At 37.5% G+C, this 15,794-nt stretch overlaps 1 protein-coding gene across 1 annotated transcript in view; it reads right to left on the minus strand.

Moving 5' to 3' along the window:
• The window catches only part of LOC124722972, a 210,686-nt gene that overhangs the window by 25,547 nt on the left and 169,345 nt on the right, over positions 1 to 15,794 (minus strand). The window contains exon 13 of the mRNA XM_047248140.1: positions 2,791 to 2,906. Coding sequence (XP_047104096.1) covers positions 2,791 to 2,906 — 116 coding nt within the window. The remainder of the gene's footprint in view (positions 1 to 2,790; positions 2,907 to 15,794) is intronic.

A 15,794-nucleotide genomic window follows, 5' to 3' on the forward strand; every position in this document is an offset into this window, starting at 1 on the left:
ATTGAGTGAATGGGGAGGGCGGTATGACGTATTGGTCAAATGACTAAATCTTTTCTTCATGCTTTGAATTTTTTCAGTGGGGTTAGAAGCCAACAATGGAGCAGCAGTCAGAATCACTTTTTTCTAAAATTCTTCAGAACAGAACATCTAAAGTAACAGTAAGTAATTTAGGAATAAATGTAACAAATCACAGTATTGTAGAGGCATTGAGTCATCAACAGGTACTTAAACAGGACTGAAAATTTTGCTAGCTTTTGGAGAAATCCTTTTTAGAGCTAGAGCATGTGCACACACACACACACACACACACACACACACACACACACACACACACACATGTATGACTACATCCAGCTGGATATGGTGTGCCAGGACTGTAGCTCCGCAGTTGTAGCTTTGAGCTATTCACTCATTCTTTGTTCCTGATAGGAAACTACAGTTTTCTGCACACAATGATTAGGGAAATTACAGAACTCATAGAGTCACAAAAAGTAATGAGTGTTTTGGTGGGTAAAGTATGACTAACAGCAGATATTGAACATATGCACAGATGTGCAGCACAAGTGGTCACTGCTCTTACCCTGTATGTAATACTTGGATACACAACACAGCATGAGGCCTCCAATGCACTACACTTTTAATATTTCATCAACAGCATCTACATGGTCCAGCCACTACAGGCCACCTGCAGTGGGTCACATGGCTCGTGCACACGGTAGGTCATCAGCTGCACCATCTAACTGGAGCCCTCCTCTTTATAAGCACAGAGCAGCAGGTACTTGGCCTCCTATTGTGTTCATACTTATTGTCAGCAACTGCTGGTATCAGTGCCTGGATTGTTTCCATGTTTGTGTCTGTGTTCTCAACTGTTGTCCACTTTTATGTGGAAGAAGAATAAACTTTGGTACATTGTGGCCATGCTCTTGCTTGGGTCTTACAGTATGATACAGTGACAGGTTTGTTTGATCTGTGGGAGAGTGTCACAGACATGTGTTGTACAGGTGGACTCTTAAAAATATAATTGAACTATTCCAAGAAAGCCTACTTGCAAAGTTTCAGTTTTAATTGATGACTCTAGGAACATATTACAACTCCCTACACATTGGTCCCACAGGGATCATGAGGACAAGATTAGATTAATTACAGTATGTACAGATCCATGTAAGCAGTTATTCTTCCCATTCCCACAAACTTATGTGGATTTGGGATCTCTGGCATTGTCTCCAGTTACTCAACATCTAGTGAGTTACAACAAGCAACATATTCCAATTTTGGAAAAATTATGGCTCCCACTAAGCATAAAACTGTGCTTTGTTCCTTGAGACATTTTGGTAGTGGATGATGTTGGTAAAGCAAATCTGTTTGGTCTGAAGGCCTTCAATGCTTTTGGTTTTTCATTTCAGGCGTGGTGCACCATGTTTCCAATCAGGCTGTGTGGTGATGAAGTGGGATGGCTTCACACAGGAAGATGTGGAAGGACACCCATCATTTGATTGCAAGTGTTAAGCCTAATAATTTTTAGATAGGAGTTTAATGGACAGTCACTGCCAGTTATTACAAGTGAGACATTTTATCAATGCAGGTTCAGTATCTCTAAGTAACTTGGCAGATGTGGAAAAACATTTTGGTGTTGAATGAGTAACAGCTATCCAGCTGGTGTCATTGCTGGTGGGTCATTGATTCAGTATGGATAGAAGTTGTTGTGCAGTCATCTGCAATGGAAAATACAGGATGAAATAACAGAAATATGAATTGACATAAACTGCTACTTATCACACAGAGGAGCCATAAAGTGCAGACAGGCAAATTTAAATGGTGACTAAGCTACTGGACAATGTCCTTCTTCAGATGTAGAAAAACAATGAATGTGTGAATCTATTTCTAAATCTGAAGAAGGACTTTGTCCAGTAGTTTAGTCCACTTTAAATGTACTTTCAAATGTGCTGACTGCCACTCAACACCTCTTCTATGTGGTCAGTAGCAATCTACCCTAAAATGATATTGATATTTACAATAATACACATAAAATATAGTGGAGGGTGATTCTTGAGGCACAAGGAGAGAGAGAAAGGGGTGGAAAAGGGGGATTGTGGTATTCACATAGTCTTATTATACCTGAATTTCTGCAATAGGTAAACAAAAATTAAATTAAATTAAATTGTAATGCTCATACCAATTCATTGTCTCAATTTTAGCATAGATTACTGACTGTTTCTACATTAATTGACTTGTATTCAAACACTAATGTAACTAACAATTCACTAAGAGTCTTTGACATGTTATTGTTATTATAAGTTCAAGAGACCTGTAAACTATTTATTTAAAGGAAGAAAGATTAGAGTTTAATGACCCATGAGTAATTAGGTAAATAAGTGATTAAAGATGAGGCAAAAGTTGTGATTGGACAAGAATGGGTTGGAAAATGCCCATAAACTTTCAAGGTTATTGTCTTTGAATTTGTCAAAAGTAATTTACGGTAACCAATGAAAATTTCAGTCTGAGTGACTGGATATTGACTTAAACCACACCCCTGCCGAATGCAAGTCCTGTGTCTCACTACACTGCTGCCATGGTCAGTGATGAATACTTCATTAAACAATGTGAGATTGCATATTAGATGTCTTCCTGTCTTCACTTAGCCATAAAACTGTTATTGGGTTCACTAAGGTGATCCTCACTTTCCTACTAACTTGAGATTAACCCAAGTAAGCAAGTTAACATCATAACATATCAACCTGTATAACATATTTTAATGAAAATACTATGTACACACAAAATGCAAAGACTTACTTATCCTCATCATGTGTTTTTAATGTCATTTGTAGAGATTTTAGTTTATTGTTCCATTTCAAGTCTTCCACAAAACTGTTGCTGGTATCTTCCTGGTCCACATCTCTTTTACTGTCCTGTTGGTGAAAACTGAGATTGTCACTGCATATGTTTTGCTGTATTAAAAAAATTATGAATGTAAAAGAAAACATTACACCAATAAGTCCCACTACCTGCAAGGAAACATAATCAACTTGACCCCATATTTTAAGGAGAAAAAAAGCACACTTGCAAGGTATCAGGTCCAGCAGCCTATCCTGTATGAAAATTTGAGCCATAATTCTAGTAGTACATAGTTATGATCTTCTAGATACAGAGTGAGAAATATTGAACTATATGAAATAAAATTGTCATAACTTCTGAACGGTTTGCATTAGGACATTCAAACTGCATGTTTGGCTGCGGGGCATGATGGGAATTAATATGCACAGTATAGTTTGATTTAGTGATGAAGACCATTTTTGTTTGGATGGGTTCATCAATTAGCAAAATTAGCACATTTGGGGGACTGAGAATCCACATTTTGTGTTTGAGAAGTCTTTTCACCCTCAACAGGTTATTGTGTGGTGTGCAATGTCAAGTCACGGAATAATCGGTGTGATATTCCTTGGTGGTACAGTGACTACCAAATGTTACATGAATATTTTGGAAGATAATTTCATTCCCATTATCCAAAGTGACCCTGATTTTGACAGGATATGGTTCTTGCAAGACGGAGCTTGACTCCATCGAAGCAGGAGAGAGTTTGATGTTCTGGAGCAGCAATTTGGGGACCACATTCTCGCTCTGGGGTACCCATGAGTCCACTGGAATGGACCTTGATTCGCCGCCATATTCTCCTGATCTGAAAACATGTGGCTCCTTTTTGTGAGGCTATACTAAAGACAAGGTGTACAGCAGTAACCCCAACACCATTGCTGAGCTGAAAAAGCCAGTCAGGCAGTCATTGACATTATCAATGTTCCGACACTTCAGCAGGCAATGTAGAATTTCACTATTCATCTGCACCACATCATCACCAATGATGGAAAGCATATCAAATATGTCATAATATAAATCTGAATATCTGTAGTGACATTTACATGTTGAATAAAGTGTGCACACACCATAGTTTATAACTAATGTACATTTTTTCATATAGTTCAATAATTGTCATACTGTATACAGCTTTTAAACTTTCTCTGCCCCACTGCAGTTGCCTAATGTCTGAGCACAGAGTACTGTACTGTAGAATAACAACCAGAAACATCCTATTTGTGGGATGTTGAAGGTGAAGAAAGAGGAGAGACATCTGCCCATTGTGTAATAAAATCTTGTTCAAGAACACAAATTATTTTGTGCAAAAATTACTATTTAATATGAGCACATTATATATCAACCTCACAAACATATATGTTCAATATTATTTTAAAAATATTCTCATAGTGATATTCTGCAGCTGTAGAGAGGATGTTCATTGTGACTGAAGACATTGATATATCTTGAAAACAACACATCGGATCAAAAAAATTATAATTCCAATTTGTTTGTCTTGGAGAGGGCATTCAACAATAGCACACTTGACCCGTCATCTCAATCAGTGCATGGGTGATGGAGGGGGAAGGGGGTAATTTTGAAATCTTCAGTGGGAACCCCCATTTTTTTTGCAGATCACAATTCCTTGGCAAAACCTGCATATCTTTTGTCTGATGCATCTTCTCCATTTCCCCACAGATGGCACTGTAATCAGAGGAATAGAAATGGATACAGAATCGTAATTTATAACCTGATGCTCAATGCCCCTTGAATATCCAATGGTACATGGGACACCACCTCCATGCTGTGAGGGTAGGACAGGCCAGTATTTTATAACTTATAGTTGGAAACTCCATTTGCAACATGGTATTCCTCTGCCATATCATAAAGGGGACAACTCAATGTGCCACTGTGCTCATGTAGCAAACTTATGACATATCATAACAAGCAGCACACTGTGACCAGAGCTCACATATTGTGCAGACATAGAACGGATAGCGGGTCTAAATATTACAATGCTTTCACAGTGTTTATTGCCTACACACCTGTCTATCATTTGGAGAAGACATGTGAAAGTGGATGATGAATGCTGCAACCACAGAAGAAGAAACTGAAATGACCCTGATTTATAGAGACTGTGGGAGAAATATTGAGCCTGCTGTTGTCTTGTATGCCAAGCATTTTCCAGAGAAAGCTCACTCTCATTTGTTCTTTTACAAGGTTGTCTGATGGCAACATATAGACCAGCAAAAGGAAATGAAGCAAGTGTTTTACAGGAGAAGCTGTACTAACAACATTACACTACAGCTCATGGATAAGTGTCTGGCAATTACACTGTGATTCTGGTATGACCATAGGTAGTACTGTCACAATACTGCTTCATCATAAATATCATTCATACCACGTATCACTGCATCAAGAACTTCATGGCATCTATTTTCATAACCGGGTAGTGTTTTGTGAGGGGCATGTAAACAAATGCAAATGACCTGCATGTTATTTGCCAAGGTACTATTTTCCTGTGAGTCTACCTTCACAAGCCATGGTAGCATTAACTGGCATAACATGCATTACTGCAGTGTAGACAAACCACACCAGCTATGGCAAATTGACCATCAGTGTCCTTACTCAGTTAACATATGGTGTGACATCATGGAGAAAAAACTCACTGGCCCATATTTTATTGATGGAATGTTGAATGGACGCAAATATTGAACATTTTTGGAACAAGAACTACTGGTACTATTGCAGTATGTTGCCCTGGACATTTGACAATGTATGTGATTTCAGCATGCAGTTGAGGCGTGGGAGGTATTAGTGTTTGGAGTGATCAGTGGACCAGCAGAGGTGGTCCTATTAACTGGCCCACTAGGTCATCGGATTTGATGTCATCAGATTTCTTTCTTTGTGGGTATTTGAAAGATAAGGTGTACCAGCAAGTGCCAACAGGCTGTGAAGTCGTGGTTGACCGCATAAGGAATGCCTGTGCTGACATTCCCACAGATATGCTTCTGCCCTGCGTACAGTTATTTGAAAAACGAATCACTAAGTGTATTGAAGTTGGTGGTACTATATTTGAACACTTACTCTAATCAGAAAAGAGTAGCATTCACATGGAGCCATGGCCACAGTGGTGTGTTGAGTAGTCCCCTGTTTGATATGTTGGAGGAATACAAAATTGTGAATGAGGTTTCCAATGAGAAGTTATGGAATTCTGGCCTGTCCTACCCTCACAGCATGGAGGTAGGAGTCCCATGTGCCATTGGATATTCAAGGGCCATTAAGTAGTCGTTGTAAATTACAACTGTGTACCTATTTCTATTCCTCTGATTACAGTGCCATCTGTAGTGAAACAAAGAAAGTGATTCAGACAGAATGTATGTACATTTTGCCATAGAACTGTAATATGCAACAAGAAAATGGGACTCCCCATTGATGATTTCAAAGTTGCCCCCTGTCATCCCATGCATGGGGTGGGTTGGGGGGTTAGGTGTAGCACCATTGGAAGTCCCCCTCCAAGACAAACAAATTGGAGTTATAACTTGCTTTGATCCAATGTGTAGATTTTGAGATATTTCAATGTCTTCAGTTAAAATGAACACACTGTATATATACCTCAAAATAAAACTAAATAAATGTAATCATCTGAAGAATTATTATGAAATGAAGGCAATGATTTTTGATTTACAATTTCATCATGCCAATCACATTGAAAATTAAAACAGCTACTGCAAATTTACTTCACTTTAATAGTGTCAGTTTTAAAATCAAAGAAAATAATGCACAACAGTGATGTTAATAATTAACTATCACAATGCTAGTTCTTTAATGACACACTCTTCTGTTTCATTCATTTACAATTTCATCATGCCGATCACATTGAAAATTAAAACAGCTACTGCAAATTTACTTCACTTTAATAGTGTCAGTTTTAAAATCAAAGAAAATAATGCACAACAGTGATGTTAATAATTAACTATCACAATGCTAGTTCTTTAATGACACACTCTTCTGTTTCATTCATTTACAATTTCATCATGCCGATCACATTGAAAATTAAAACAGCTACTGCAAATTTACTTCACTTTAATAGTGTCAGTTTTAAAATCAAAGAAAATAATGCACAACAGTGATGTTAATAATTAACTATCACAATGCTAGTTCTTTAATGACACACTCTTCTGTTTCATTCATTTACAATGAATTTGTGAATCATAACATAAAAATTTTCAGAGCAAAGAAATATCTGACATCAGCTAAAGGTTAGAAACTGTGCATTTTGACACAATCAATAAAGCATGTTACCAATGTTAAAACAATATTTCACTAACCTCTTGCTCACTCTACTGTACAGTACATTGCACTTGGGCATTAGGCAGCTCCTGTGGAATGGAGAAAGTTACAACTAGTCTGCCTGCATTTTTAAAAACTATACTTTCAGAATTATGGCCAAAATTTTCATGTGGGATTTATTTGAGGGGCTGATATTTTTGCATATGTGCTTTTTTCTCCTTAAAATGTGAAGTCACGTTGGTGATACTTTCTTTTTAGCTTATATTCTCTTGAGAAGTAAACATTGAGATGTTAAACACAATATTTATATTAATATGCTGCAAGCCTTAATATATTGTATGACAACTAATGTTGTAGTGCATGGTATCCAAGTTTCATTGGCATTTCTGTACATTCTCATACCAATCAAAAATAATCTGTCATAAACCACAAAATGCAAAAACATACTACATAAACTAAAACACTGTTGCAGAGTCAGACTTAATGCTCCAACTAATGCTCTTCAAACAAAGCCATCTGAGAATAACTGTCAGTACATAGAGTTTTAATGTGTGGTCAACAGAAATGTCTTTCAGTTTGGTTTCCTGGCATTCTAAATCAGTTTTGAGCATTTTTCATTCCCATCAAAGGTTAATATCTTAGCAACGTTGAAAATAATTGTACTATCATCCTAAAGCTCAAATTTTAAGTTGTAAGCTGCAACAGGACTGAATGACATATACAGTATACACTATACTGTAATAAATTTTTATTGGTCATCTAACCACCCATCAAACTGGTTAATGGAATGCCCCTCCTCAGTGATACTGTATTAATAAATTAACTTACAGCATTGTTGGAAACATTGTTAGAAATTTTCCAAAAAATTAAAGAACAAGTTTCAAAACGTTTTTCACCAATGAATCTTAAACCACTGAGCTTTGTCAAAGCAAGGATGGATATTCCTCTGCAGTTTGCAAGGTTTATTGTCAGTGTATACTGATATGACTCTCCTCTGGTAAATATGGAGTAATTTGTACTTCTTGATGACATAAAGGTCTAGTTCCATTGTTGTGGAGCCCAAGTTGCTTAATTGTGCCAGCTTTTAAGATATTCTTGTGTACACCTACATCTACATCAACATTTATACTCTGCAAGCCACTCAACAGTGTGTGACGGAGGCCACTTTACATGCCACTGTCATTACCTCCCTTTACTGTTCCAGTCGCGTATGGTTCGCAGGAAGAACGACTGCCGGAAAGCCTCCGTGCATGCTTGAATCTCTCTAATTTTACATTCATGATCTCCTCGGGAAGTATAAGTACCTCATCCAGAAATGCACCCTCTCAAAACCTTGGCAGCAAGCTACACCGTGATGCAGAGCGCCTCTCTTGCAGAGTCTGCTACTTGAGTTTGCTAAACATCTCCGTAACGCTATCACGCTTACCAAATAACCCTGTGATGAATGTGCCACTCTTCTTTGGATCTTCTCTATCTGCTCTGTCAATCCGACCTGGTACAGATCCCACACTGATGAGCAATACTCAAGTATAGACCGAACAGGTGTTTTGTAAGCCACCTCCTTTGTTGATGGACTACATTTTCTAATGACTCTCCCAATGAATCTCAACCTGGCACCCACCTAACCAACAATTAATTTTATATGATCATTCCACTTCAAATTGTTCCGTGCGGATACTCCTGGATATTTTACAGAAGTAACTGCTACCAGTGTTTGTTCCGCTATCATATAATCACACAATAAAGGATCCTTCTTTCTATGTATTCGCAATACATTACATTTGTCTATGTTAAGGGGCAGTTGCCACTCCCTGCCCCAAGTGCCTACCCGCTGCAGATCTTCCTGCATTTCACTGCAATTTTCTAATGCTGCAACTTCTCTGTACACTACAGCATCATCCACGAAAAGCCGCATGGAACTTCTGACACTATCTACTAGGTCATCTATATATATTGTGAAAAGCAATGGTCCCATAATACTCTCCTGTGGTACTCCAGAGGTTACTTTAACGTCTGTAGATGTCTCTCCATTGAGAACAACATGCTGTGTTCTGTTTGCTAAAAACTCTTCAATCTAGCCACACAGCTGGTCTGATATTCCATAGGCTCTTACTTTGTTTATCAGGTGATGGTGCAGAACTGTATCGAACGCCTTCCGGACGTCAAGGAAAATGGCATCTACCTGGGAGCCTGTATCTAATATTTTCTGGGTCTCACGAACAAATAAAGCGAGTTGGGTCTCACACGATCACTGTTTCCGGAATCCATGTTGATTCCTACAGAGTAAAAAATGGCTCTGAGCACTATGGGACTTAACATCTATGGTCATCAGTCCCCTAGAACTTAGAACTACTTAAACCTAACTAACCTAAGGACAGCACACAACATCCAGCCATCACGAGACAGAGAATCCTACAGAGTAGATTCTGGGTTTCCAGAAATGACATGATATGTGACAAAAAAAACAAGTTCTAAAATTCTACAACAGATCAATGTCAGACATATAGGCCTATAGTTTTGCACATCTGCCCGATGACCCTTCTTGAAAACTGGGACTACCTGTGCTCTTTTCCAATCATTTGGAACCTTCCGTTCCTCTAGAGACTTGCGGTACACGGCTGTTAGAAGGGGGGCAAGTTCTTTCGTGTACTCTGTGTAGAATCAAATTGGTATCCCGTCAGGTCCAGTGGTCTTTCCACTGTTGAGTGAGCTGGCCAGAGTGGCCGTGCGGTTCTAGGCGTTACAGTCTGGGGCCAAGCGACTGCTATGGTCCCAGGTTCGAATCCTTCCTCGGGTATGGATGTGTATGATGTCCTTTGGTTAGTTAGGTTTAATTAGTTCTAAGTTCTAGGTGACTGATGACCTCAGAAGTTAAGTCGCATAGTCCTCAGAGCCATTTGAACCATTTTTCTGTTGAGTGATTTCAGTTGATTTTCTATTCCTTGGACACTTATTTCAATGTCAGCCATTTTTTCGTTCGTGCGAGGATTTAGAGAAGGAACTGCAGTGCGGCCTTCCTCTGTGAAACAGCTTTGGAAAAAGGTGTTTAGTATTTCAGCTTTATGCGTGTCATCCTCTGTTTCAATGCCACCATGATCCCAGAGTGTCTGGATATGCTGTTTCGATCCACTTACTGATTTAACATAAGACCAGAAGTTCCTAGGATTTTATTTCAAGTCGATACATAGAATTTTACTTTCGAATTCACTGAATGCTTCATGCATAGCCGTCCTTGCACTACTTTGACATCGTTTAGCTTCTGTTTGTCTGAGAGGTTTTGGCTACATTTAAACTCGCAGTGAATCTCTCTTTGCTTTTGCAGATACTGTGAGAGTCATTATGACTAGCAATAGAAATACACAGGTATTTGTCAGGCACAGACAGAAGTTATTGAAAAGTGAATAGTGCTCAATCTATATTCATTTTCAATGAATTGAGCTTTTAGAGTTTTCTCTTGTCCCAGTACCAACAATTTGATACCCGGAATTGTTTCACAAATATGTCATGTTACCTGAAACACAATTAGCTGTGATAAATACCTAATTCTTTGAGTTATAAATTCTGCAAAATCTCATAATATTCTACAGTTTCATTTAAAATTAAACACCTAAATAATTTAGGAATCAAGGAAACCACTCACTGATAGCAGAAGGTTGAGTCATTGACAGGTACTCATAAAAGAGAATGAAAACTTACTAGCTTTAGAAGAAATCCTTTTATCAGTAAGGTACAAATATTCTCCTCTCTCTCTCTCTCTCTCTCTCTCTCTCTCTCTCTCTCTCTCTCACACACACACACACACACACACACACACACACACACACACACACACACACACACACACACACCTGTCCCCTACATTGTTCTGACCAGACTCAGTGAGCGGTCTCCTTTACTCCTAAATTATTTGCGTTCTGCCAGAACTTTCTTTACTATAAATGGCAACTAATACATTCTACTATCATACTACCTATAACAAGTACAATATGAGCCTTGTTTTATCAGCATTCCAACTGGTTTGATGCAGCCCACCATGAATTCATTTCCTGCCCACTTAATTTTCAACATCCTCCTGTAATCACACATCTCAGCTGCTTCAGCTCCTTGCTTTTTTAGTTTTTTCCACAGGCTATGATTATGTGACAAGAACACTTAACCTAATAAACATTTGTTTGTGTGTTGCTAACATTAATGAATTTGCACTCACAATGAACAGTAAACATTCTCCCAAATTTAGATATCTTGCCATCCTCAGAAAGTTTGATCATGGCTGAAAAAGGTGGGAGCTATTATAGAATACAATAGTATTGTAATGCAATGTGAAAGGAATTAAGGAATCAGCTTCACTGGGGAATGAAAAATGAAGAGGGTGTACACCAGCCTGGTCAAAGAGGCCCTCTCATGGAACTGCAGTGTACACAGTAGGAACATTCAGACTAAATAAGAGGAGGGAAGTACATACATGTTTTCTAACAAATTACTGAAGTTCTAGATTGAGTTAGTGTTCTCTGTATGGGTGTCCACACAAGGGAGGAAAAGAGGGAACTAAGTCCCCTTTTTATTCATTACAGAATTCTTAGCATTACCAAATATGATTATCATTCTGGTACACTGCAGTGTTCTAGTATTATGTGGCCAAGGACAACAGTAAATGCTGTAACTTTAACAGTTAGTGGAAACATTATGTTTATTTGGTTTATGTGCTGTTGACAGTTGCAGACAACAGACCAGAATATGGTGGAATGAGTATAATCTTACATAAGAAACTGAGGAACAAAGTCAAGGGTTTCGTGCAATACAATGAACTACTAATTATAGTGAGAATTGAAACTAATCCAAAGGATACTGTGATACGTCAAGCCTATACACCAACAACAGAAGAGGAAGAAGAAGTGATAGAAAAAAGTGATGAGAAGCTAAGTGAATTTACAGAGAAAATAAAGGATCAAGAAAACTTTATTTTACCTGGAGATTGGAATACAACAGTAGGGGAAGGAACTGAAGGAAATACGTTGGTAAATATGGATTGGAATAAGGAAATGAGAGAGTTCTGCATATGATATAAATTAGTAGCAATGAGTACTATATTCCAAGATCATCCAAGGAGGAGATACGCATGGAAAGCCACAGAACACATATGAAGGGCACAAATATACTACATACTGGTGAGAGAAAATTTCAAGAATCAAATGAGTGACAGCAGAAGCTACCCTGGAGTTGATGTCAATAGTGATCATAATCTAGTTACGATGTGCAGTGAACTAAAATTAAAAAAAACAAAAAGTAAAATAAAGAAAACAGTTGAGGGTATCTAAGCTTAAAGATGAGTCTACACAAAACCAGTATATGACACATCAAACAGTACCATTGAGAATACCAGAGAACACATGGAAGTGAAACAGAAATGGAGTAAAATAAAGAAATGTATTTTAAACTCAGCAGAAGTGGTATTAGGGGAAAAGGAACAAGGGACTAGGAAAGAATGGGGAAGTCAGGAAGTCATGAATATGATGAAAGAAAGAACATAGTGTAAAACGTCAAAGGATGAAAAAGGAACACAGGAGTACAAGAGCTTAAGGAACAGGACTAATAAGAAGGCAAAAATATAAAGAACACCATTTAAAAGAAAATTTTGAATACACAGATAACAGCATGAAGGCAGTATAAACTGACATGGCATACACAGATGTAAAGAAGTTGTTCAAAATAAGGAAGGCAAAAACAATGAATATTAAAGACAATGATGCAGTGTTAATATATAGTGAAGAAATCACAGTGAATCGATGGAAGGAATACCTAGAACAGTTATACAGAGGAAACAACAGCAATTTTACTATTGAAAATTAAGAAAAAGTAGAGCTGGGTGATGAAGGGATTCCTGTCATGAAAGAAGAGTATGAGAAAGCAATATAGGACATTTGAGAAAGGAAGGCTCCAGCTGCTGATGGTATACATGCAAAACAATCCAATAAAAAGTGGAGTAATAAAGTAAAGATGGAACTTCATTACTTGGTATGTAATATTTACAGGACTGTAGAGTTACCAGAAGACTATGTGAAACATAAAAAAGTACCATTATGTAAAAAAACCAAGTGCAAGGATGTGCAAACAACACTGAACATTGAGCCTGGTGTGCCATGCATCAAAAATAGTCACCAAAATTATTCTTAGAAGAACGGAAAAACAAATATTATTAACCGAATGTGGAAACAAGAAAGGCAATACTGGCACTGAGGCAAGTGATTGAGAAACAGCAGAAGAAGGGCAAAAGTACATTCATAGCATTTGTCAATCTTGAGAAAGCATCTGACAATGTCAACTGGAATGTATTATACCAAACAGGAATCAGCTTGAGAGGGAGAAGACTTGTATATAAAACCTGCATGTGTGAAATCAAAGTAGTTCACTGTGCTATCAAAGAAGAATCTACCAGCACTCAAAAAGGAGTGTGGCAAGGTTGCTCCCTATCCCCATGCTTATCTAACTTGTACACACAGCTAGCAATCAACAGGGTGAGCGAAGTAAACATATGAGTAACAATTCATGGAGATAAAGTAGACATGCTGAGATTTGCTGATGATATAGTACTATGAGCATAAAGTGAAAGAAACTTGCAAAAAATCCTGAACACAATGGATAGATAGTTATTCCATACAACAAAAGACATACATTAAACAAAAGTTCTAGTCTGCAGTAGAAACAAAGAAACCAAGACAGCAGTAAAGTTGAAAACTGAAACAATTGAGGTAGTGAACAAGTTTAATTACCTGGGAATTAAAATCACGGGTGATGGACGAAGCTACAAGGATAATACACAATTTTCCAGACCATGCATGCTTTTAATAATAAGAAAAATATATTTACTAGAAAGAATATAAGCCTTGACATGAGAAAACAAATGTTGAATACCTGTCTGTTGAGCATTGCAATATACGCCAACAAAGCTTGACCGGTCAGAGTTAGAGAGGAGAGGAGTCTTGTTGCATTTGAAACATGGTGCTACAGAAGAAGGATAAAAATTAGCTGGAGAGAAATGATACTTCATGAAACACCTAAAAAGAAGAAGTGGTCAGTTGATACTCTGACATGATGGTCAACTGAAAAGAATAATTGAGGGACCATGGAAGGCAGAAATTACAGAGGAAGACTAGCATATGTTACACAAACAACAGAAGATATTAATTGTTCTTGATACTATGAGCAGGAACAGAAAGTGGGCAGGCAAGAAGATTGGGGAATTCCTGCCTACCAGCGTAACAGATGCTGCTGACTAGAGAGAGAGAGAGAGAGACAGAGAGAGAGAGAGAGACAGAGAGAGAGAGAGAAGAGAGAGAGAGAGAGAGAAATTTGACAGAAAATTATGTAGTTTCCTTTGATCCAGTGGTGATTCTTTTACTGTCATGCAGTTGACCTTTACAGAACAGCACTGAAATAGAGTCCTCATATTTTAAAAAATAATATATGCTTTTTTGGGTCCAGAAATCCACTGCCTAGAGTCCATCACCAGTTAACAGACAGACACCCAGCCTTCCTCCTCTCAAAACACACACTAGTTAGCAATGCAGTAGTATCTGTTGACACCTTCCATCTGCTGCTAGTCACTACACAACCTTTTATCAATGTATTACTCCTTTCAGCTGGACACAAAGTACCCCTGTAGCAGCTTGCTTAAATAAGATTAATCTTACATGTCAGTGCAGTTGAGGATGATGCTGAAGAATGTCGTGATCTCATATAGTGGTTGTGCTCATATCAGCTGCAGCAAAGTCTTTACTTGAAACTGTTAGTCATTTCAAAGGTAGGACACATTTGTCTAAACAGTAAGTACCCATTTATATCAAGCTCATGGCCTGCAGCATGCTTAACACTGTCATTTTTGTATAGAGGCATTTTTTTCCCACACATCAAAAAAAATCTGTCTTTTTCACTTTTTTGGGATTTGCTTGCTATCATTTTACATACATACTTAGCAATCTTAGAGATATCATCAGTTACAATATAGCTTTATACAATCATATATTTACATGTTCACTAGATACTGGATTTAGTTTCTTAGACCATATAATTTTTACCATTCTAGCTCACACTATTTTATGTAGAAACTGCTACCAGAAAAGTAATCTGAGATGAACTGTCATAACGTCTATGGACTGTAGAGGTTCTTTCAGAAGCTAATGCTTTCAAGAACACAGACAGTTTGGAGAAAGAAGTGATGTTAATGCGTATTTGATAGTTATAAAAAAATTAACTTAACATTTTTTGAAATTTGACTGCATGATTTTATATGCAAAAATAAGTGTAATTACATTCTGAAATGACACTGCAGTTAACTTCTACTTATCAATAATTACAAAGCAGTCCAAAATTTTTCTGGTAAGATTTAACTAATATCAGCAACAATCAGAACTTGAAAAGTTCAAAAGTTGTGCATCTTTCTAAGGTTTGATGATTTGATTTCAATTACTGTTTAAAAGTAGTTTCTATCTGAAACCGTTCAATGAATGTACAGACAATCATATTGTTAGGCACCCAGGACATACTTAGAATATGAGTGTAATGCCACAAAGAACAACATTTTAAAACCACAGTGAATAAGTACAGTGCTTAATAGCTAAGCAATAAGAGACAAATAGCTTTAAAAAAAATGAAGGAAAGAA

This window comes from Schistocerca piceifrons, chromosome X (genome assembly GCF_021461385.2).
Source record: "Schistocerca piceifrons isolate TAMUIC-IGC-003096 chromosome X, iqSchPice1.1, whole genome shotgun sequence".
Classification (NCBI taxonomy): domain Eukaryota; kingdom Metazoa; phylum Arthropoda; class Insecta; order Orthoptera; family Acrididae; genus Schistocerca; species Schistocerca piceifrons.